General features: G+C 50.2%; 1 protein-coding gene across 1 annotated transcript; it reads right to left on the bottom strand.

Annotated features, from left to right (window-relative positions):
• Nucleotides 1–2,192: 2,192 nt before the first annotated feature.
• Nucleotides 2,193–6,901, bottom strand: LOC111147120 (POU class 4 homeobox 1). Its single transcript, XM_022503022.1, is given in 4 exon segments — nt 2,193–5,455; nt 5,457–5,597; nt 5,599–5,838; nt 6,525–6,901. Coding segments are annotated over 4 exon segments (1,263 nt in total). The 5' UTR covers nt 6,648–6,901; the 3' UTR covers nt 2,193–4,696.
• Nucleotides 6,902–7,633: the final 732 nt, after the last annotated feature.

Consider the following 7,633-nt stretch of genomic DNA (forward strand, 5'->3'; position numbering starts at 1 on the left):
AACTCTCAAGCCATGAATTATTCAAAGGGCAAGACAACCGGAGCGGGGCGGTCGCGCGCCCCCGCCGCACGTTCCCGGCCCGGCTCCGGCAGCGCTGCTCGCCAGCCGCCCCGGAGGGCGTGAGCCGGCCCCGCGCCGCCAGCCGCGGTGGCGGCGCGAAGGTTTGATCAAATATTAAATAACGTAATTATTGCGACAAGGCTTATCTCGCAGGTGGAAAAGAGGTTCCCCGCGAGAATTAGAATTCGGCTGCTATTTTTAAAAAATCAATTAAGCTTGCGGTCTCCTTTGAAACCGCCCGCGAGCTCTGTGTGGCTCTCATCGTGGGGCTGAGACTGCGGCGCCAATAACACGGATAAACAGAACCATACCAGATAATAATTGTGGTCATCACCTTTACCATCCCGGGGGCCACCAAGGCAATTCGAATGGAGTGGGGGGAACACTGCTTTTTAGCCAAAGTCAGAACTCAACAATTCCCACTTCATGGACTAGACTATGAAAGCTCTTCCCCCAGAAAGATGGAGCAGGGATGCTTCACGCAGGGTAGACGAGAGAGAGGCCCGGGCGACGCGGCTGCGGGCCATGGGCAGGGGCTGGCCAGGTGAGTCCTAGGGGCTAGGGCGCCCTGTCTTCCGTTGGCCTGGCTATGTGTGGTAACAGGACCGAAGTAGTCTTAGTATCAGGAGAAAGTATACCATCATGGCAGTGGGTGCTACGGTTTATTTATGAAAGTGTAATCGAAGTTGAGAGCAATTTAAGAAAACGTATTAAGCAAAAATCTACTCAGAAGTTAGTTGATGTGTCTTGAGGGCATCATTTCTCAGACCTATAGGAGCAGGACCCTGAGCTAGGACTGGGGCAAACTGAAATTTAAAATGAATGAATGGCATCAACGTGGCAGGTGCATTTCATGCTTATTTTTCTTTTGCCCTGCCTACTCCACGAACGCCTGGATTTCCCGAGAAGCCGAAATACAAACGGAGCGCAATTTTCCCACTCTCACCAACTTATTTTAAGATCATTCTTTTAAAGTTCTGCAGCCATACATTTTAGTATTTCCACTCACCAACTGGTTTCAGAATCTGCTTAAAGTGTAGTTCCTCTTCCCAACCAGAGAACTTTGAAAGGTCAGCTACCGCTGAGTGACAAGCCTTTGCTCTCGCTTCAGGAGGACATTTGTTTGCTTGTTTGTTTCTTCCTAAATTGACAAAGGTGTCTTAGAACAATCTTATTCCTTCCCACGGTACACAGATTCACTCACCAGAGAGCAAAGCATTTCTGTTTTGCACAGTTTCCTACTACATAAAATAGGAAACTCTGCAAAGCATGTGTTTTCATGATGTTTTATTAACATAATAGTCTTTTTATTTGATAAGGATTTTAATACAAAACAAATGCTTAAGTTCTTATTACATACATTGGTCATCATTATATAATACAAATGTATTTGCCTGCAACATTGGAGCAGATTGGGGAAAAAAAAAAAACAGCCTTTGAAAATCTTTTCATTTGTTCATTCCTGGTTCTCCAACAATGAAATCCGGTCATACTTTCCTATGAAATAACGGTTGGTTTGTTTGTTTTTACAAATGCATTTTATTAAAAACTTTGATGACATTTCAAGTCAATAACAACAAAAACAAATCAATTTTGATGGAAGAGATCTATTTTTAAAAATACCTCTAGTGCTTTTTTAAACATTAACAACTGTTTAAAATCACAGCTTTTTAAATGTACTATTCTTTTTTGAACATCAAGTGTTTTGTTTCACAGATTTGCCGGTGAAATTAAAAAGATTTGGCTAAAATGGGATGATGTCAGAAGATATAATCCCAGCTATTAAGAAACTTTGTACATTTGGCATCTGATCTAGTCCAGGGTCACCAAGAAATAAAGTATCTCTGGTCTTTCTGGAGCAGTAGGTGGCACACTAAATGTTTCAAATGAACACAGGCATTTGACATGGTGGCTGGACAGATCCATGGATGATTTTTTTATATTTATTAACCTCCAAAGCAAAGTCATTTAGTTACATTTTTTAAAGAAATGTTTATAGGCTAGAAACACCACATAGAAATCTCCAAATGCCTCTTTCCCTGAACCTCAATTTAATTTGGGGAGGGGGCCTGGTTATTTATTACCTTCCACCACTCTGAGGTGAGAACTGTGGTTTAAGAGTTTCTGCAGTTAAAAAAAAAATTGATAAACACAGGCAACTAATATAGAATTCATTTTATTCAGAGCACCGCTTTTCACATGAGTTATCTGAAAGTGAATTCTGATTCAGCAGAAAAATACATCATTCTCACCCCTTCCTCACTTTTTATCCCCCTTTCAATATCCTCCCTTGTATTTGTGGTTGAACCTCATTTTTTGACCGGCTCTACCAGGACTTGGCCCAGTATAAACAAAAATGCACCCAAATCATAAAACTGCTCTTCTTTCAGTTATGTTTTATTTGTAAGCGTACTGGGACACATCCCCCTGTTGTATTTTGGCGCACAGAAATGGTTCTAATAGGAGTGGGGAGGAGGAAAGGTATTAGAGCAAAGACATAACCAAGGAGAAAGCTCAGCAGACATACATGGACAGGTAGATCAATCGTGAGACATTTCAGGATTAACACTGGCAGTTTTGTAACCATTGTGTGAGTGTGTGCGTTAAAGAAAATATTTACAGTAATTTTCCTTTTGTTCTCTTCCTCTAAATACAAGAATATGACAAGAATGTTGTGTTTTCGGTGAAAACAGGCAGTAGACTGTGAAATCACACTATCCACAAAACGGTCTATCAGAAAGCTAGCCCAGTTTAGTGCTCAGTTTCAAATGCATAGTATGTTTGCGCTGCAAACAATGATATACAACGTAATTAAATAAATAATGCCTAACCAGAGTGAGACCTAATTGTGTTTCTTTCTGCACCTTTCAGATCATGCATGATTTCAGTCTTGTTAAATGGCAGAGTTTTCCTTTTCTCATTTGTTCTGTTTTCAATTTTTTAGTTCTTATTAAAGGATGGTGATAAACCATCTCCACAAGAGATCAAAAGAGTATCTTATGCACCAAGCAGGCATTTTACCTAACCACCTTCAGCTGTCTTGTTTTTGTTTTTAACCATCAGCAGTTCAGAGAGTACCTTGATTATTACTATGAAATACTATACATGATTTTCTATTTGGGAGACTGATAGTGCAAATTAAAGTTCTTGCTACCCAACATTTATCCCCAGCAATAAATTACTTTTGAATAATAATAATAATAATAATAATGAAACACAGTTGTTCTGCTTCCCCCCCAACATGCAGACCCTTTGAAACAAACGGAGGGCTTTAAACCTGCCTTCCTCTCTCCTGGGATTTAGCTGATTTTTCTCCCAGCCAAGTCCTGCTCCAACTGAAAGCAGAAACTTTCCAGTATTTCCAGAACGATTTCATGGTCTTCAAGAGAGAAAGAAAGGGTACCTAGGAGAGCAAGATGGGTCTTGTTCTAGAGAGAAAATGGGGCACAGTACCTTTCCTAGTGTCTTCCACCCCATCAGTGTATTTGAATCAATAGGGGGAAAAGTCAGTAGGTAGTTTAAAATAAACCACACTCAGAAAAATAAATGAAAGGGCAAGCAAGTTCCATGGGCACAGGGGTGGGGGGAGAAATTTCAAAATAATCTGTTTTCCAGATCTTAGATATAAGCAAAAATGAAAGGAGAAAAACCTTGTTAAATTGTTTTATTATCCTAGAATAAAATATTTATTTCAGAGACCCTAAATTCTGCCTTTTAGTCAGCTCAGATTGTGTGTCTCTCTCTCCCTAAACATCCCCACCAGACATGACCAGACCACAGGAATATAGGCCAGGTCACCCGAAAATGTGGGACTCCTGAATAGCCTCCCTCTCCTTGCTGTGCCCACCCCCCATTTTCTGGCAATGGAGAGCAGCTATAGGAGTCTCATTGGAATGGATAAAATAAAGAGGACACGGATGGGGTGGAAGTGAGACTTGAGGGGGGGGGACAGTGAACACAGAACAACTAGCTTTGCTACCCAGAATTTCGCCTTCTGGTTTGTTTGGTTTTCGATTTTAACTCAGTTTATGTATGTAGGGTTGGGGTGGGTGGTAATAATAGTGGTGCTCTTTTTCTCTTTTCCTTAGGGAGTAATGAAGCTGCAGAACATGGTTCCCCAGAGTTAAGTTTCTAAAGCGTTTTTTTTTTCTTTTTGTTGTTTTGTTTTAGTTTGTCTTTATTTGTCTGGTTTTTGGTGGTTGGTAGGTTTGTTTTTGTACATAGTCCCTTCGTCCCCAGGAGATTTTGACAAGTGTCTCTGGTCAAAAACAGTCCATTTCCCTAGACTTCCCGAGTCTCCCCCCACCCTAACCCCCAGAACCAATCTGCTCCTCAAAACCCCTCCTCCAATCTCTGCTTTCCTTTCCCTTGACTCCCCGCTCACCCAAATATTCCCTCTTTCTCCCCTGCCTGGCTCTCCCGCATCCGTACCCAGCACCGCAGTCCTCTTTTCTGGGGAGGAGAAAGGGCAGGGAGAGCAGAGAGGGGGGGTAGAGGAGAGTGCGCTAGGAGGGACTCCCCAAATGCAAGCAAGATAACGGACACTCCAAATCTAGAGGAAAACAGGCTCGGGGAAAGGCCCCGAAAAGCCCCTTCAGCTCCCCACTCTGCCCCGCCCTGCACCTCCCACTCCCCATCAGTAAGTGGCGGAGAATTTCATCCGCTTCTGCTTCTGTCTCTGGTTGCAAAACCACACCCGCACCACGTTCTTTTTGAGGTCCAGTTTCTCGGCGATGGCGGCGATCTTCTCGGAGGAGGGCCGGGGTTGTACGGCGAAGTAGGCCTCGAGGGAGCGCTTCTCCGGCGCTGCGATGGAAGTCCGCTTGCGCTTCTTCTCGCCGCCGTTGAAGAGCTCCGGCTTGTTCATTTTCTCGCGCTGCGCGCCCTCGGCCTCCTCGAGCCACGCCTGCAGGATGGGCTTGAGCGCGATCATGTTGTTGTGCGAGAGCGTGAGCGACTCGAACCTGCAGATGGTGCTCTGGCTGAGCGAGCCCACGCCCGGGATCTTGAGGTTGGCCAGCGCCGAGCCCACGTCGGCCTGCGTCACGCCCAGCTTGATGCGCCTCTGCTTGAAACGCTCGGCGAATGCCTCGAGCTCGCGCGGGTCCGTGTCCGAGTCGCAGATGGACGCCAGGCCCGCCGCGCCCACCACGGCCGCAGCCGCTGAGGCCGCCGCCACCTGCCCCGCCGCTGCCGCCGCCGCCGCAGCCGCCGCGCCGTGGTGCGCCGCCGCCGCCACCAGCCCGGGGTGCGGCAGACCCGACGGCATGTTCATGGCGGCCGCCGCCGCCGGGTGCGACAGGTGGCCCAGGCCGTGCATGTGCGGATGCGGGTGCGCGGAGCCGCCTAGCAGCCCGCCGCCCGGGCCGCCGCCGCCGCCCCCCGGGCCACCGCCGGCCGCCGCCCCCGGGGCCGCCGCCGCCCGGGCCGCCGCCGCCCCCCGGGCCGCCGCCGCCCCCCGGGCCGTCGTGGGCGCCGCCGCCGCCGCCCGCCGCGCCCGCGCCACCCGCGCCGGCCATGAGCGCGAGCGAGGGCGAACGAAATATGGTCCAGCAGGTCGCCAGGCTCGAGCGCCTGGTGGTGATGGTGGTGGTGGTGGTGGTGCGCCAGAGGCACGGTGGACGTGGACGTGCATGGCACGCTGTTCATCGTGTGGTACGTGGCGTCTGGCTTGAATGGGTGGCTCTTGCCCTGGGACACGGCGATGTCCACAGCCGCCAGCGCCTCTGCCCGCGCCAGCAGCGTTTCGTCTAGGCTGGCGAAGAGGTTGCTCTGCAGCTGCAGGCGACACAAACCAAACCAAAACAAAAAACAAACAACCAAAAAAAACCACAAAACGAAAAAAAGCAAAAACACAAAACAAAACCACACACAAGCCGGAAAGCACAAGCAAAGGGCAAACCAAACACAAAGCAACCAAAATAACAACAACGGGGGTGGGGACAGTGGAGGCCGGGAAAGACGGAATGGGGAGCACATTGAGGACAAGACGGGGGGGAGGGACAGATGAGAAGGGACGTGAGTGTGGGGAGAGAGACAGGTTCAGGGGAGAGGGGGACACAAGAACACATTCCGGGAACCGGCGTGGGAGACCAAAAAGGAAGGAGAAAAGAAGAAGAAATGGAAATGTAACTCGCAGCTCGGGACCCGTGTCACGCACCCGAGCACGCACAGAGACCGCCTTTCCGAGGCGTGAAATTAACAGAAAAAGTGGAGGGAAGTAGAGAGTCATGGCCCCAGCGGTCCCCACTCTGATCGCAGGCGCCCACACGAGGCAGAGGCGACGGGAACACGACATTAAGCGCCACTGGACAAAACGTGCCTCGCAGCGGGATTCCTCTAAAAATCCCTGCCCGCAAAACCCAGCACCTGGACCTGGAGCACATCAGCACCCGACATGCAGTGTCTCGGAGACCGGGAGGGGGCAGGCGCGCGGGCCGGGGCCGCGGGCGTGGGGCGCTTACCGGCGGCGTGGGCAGGCAGGCCCGCCGGATGGCCTCAGAGCTGGAGTGCAGCGACGGGTACTTGTGCTCAGGGAGGGTGGGATGCATGGCAAAGTGAGGTTGCTTGCTGTTCATAGACATCATCTTGATGGCTTGGCATGTAAATCCACAAACACTCCGAAAGTCTGCGGGAAAGTGCGCACGCCGGCTCCCCCGGCCTCCCTTCGGAGGCTGCAGCCCCGATTGCTGGCTGCGCGGAGGCGGCGGCCGCGCCGGGGGCTGCTGCTGCTCCTCTGCTGCCGCCGCTGCCGCCCGGCGCTCCCTTTGACCGTGCAGAGCGCCGCGCACCGGCCTCGCGATCCCACTTCTCCTAGAGCTCTAGCCCCGCGCGCCGACGGGATGCACTCCTCTTACACCTGAGCCCCACTTCTCGCGGCCGGTTCTAGGAGCTCTCGCGAGAGCTCCCGGCCCCGCCGCGCTGACAGGCTTCAGCTGTCTGAGTCTGTCTGACGCGCGCTCTCTCTCCGCGGCGCCGTGCGTCTGCGTGCGCGCGCGCTCGCCCGGCCGCGACAGGCGCTTGGGAGCCGCTCTTATAGTGACCACCAGCAAGGACAGCGCAGGTGATGCACCTGTAGCTACCCGGGCATGCGCAATGCACGCCTCACCTTTCCCACAGCGGCTCTGGAAAGATCAAAAGGGCTGGCTATTGTCTCAGGGTACCCACCTTTTAGGGGGAGAAAGACAAGATGCTCAGAACCCCTTTGGTGCTTTCCCTCTCTCAAACTCTCCCCCGCAAGCCCGGAATATATGCGCATTACTTAGGCACACCTCCACTCTGGGATGTCTAACAAGCTGTTATATGTATACAGCTGGGTATTTGTATGTTAAATTATGCCCGCGCTTTCCTCTGTATACAGTATAAATAACAACATAGAAACGCAGAAGATGCTGTCTTTTGCTGCAAGAACCTGTTTCTTTCAAGGTTTATAAATAGGTTCCTGGAGAATAATCGCCGTGACAGACATTTGTTTGAAGCAGTCAGACGCTATTGATTTCCATATAATTTAATTTCCTCCGCATACTTTGTTGTTGTTGTTGTTGTTGTGAATATAACTGTGTCAGGCACCGAC

This window comes from Enhydra lutris, unplaced genomic scaffold (genome assembly GCF_002288905.1).
Source record: "Enhydra lutris kenyoni isolate GAN:26980312 unplaced genomic scaffold, ASM228890v2 scaffoldscaffold15, whole genome shotgun sequence".
NCBI classification, from domain to species: Eukaryota; Metazoa; Chordata; class Mammalia; order Carnivora; family Mustelidae; genus Enhydra; species Enhydra lutris.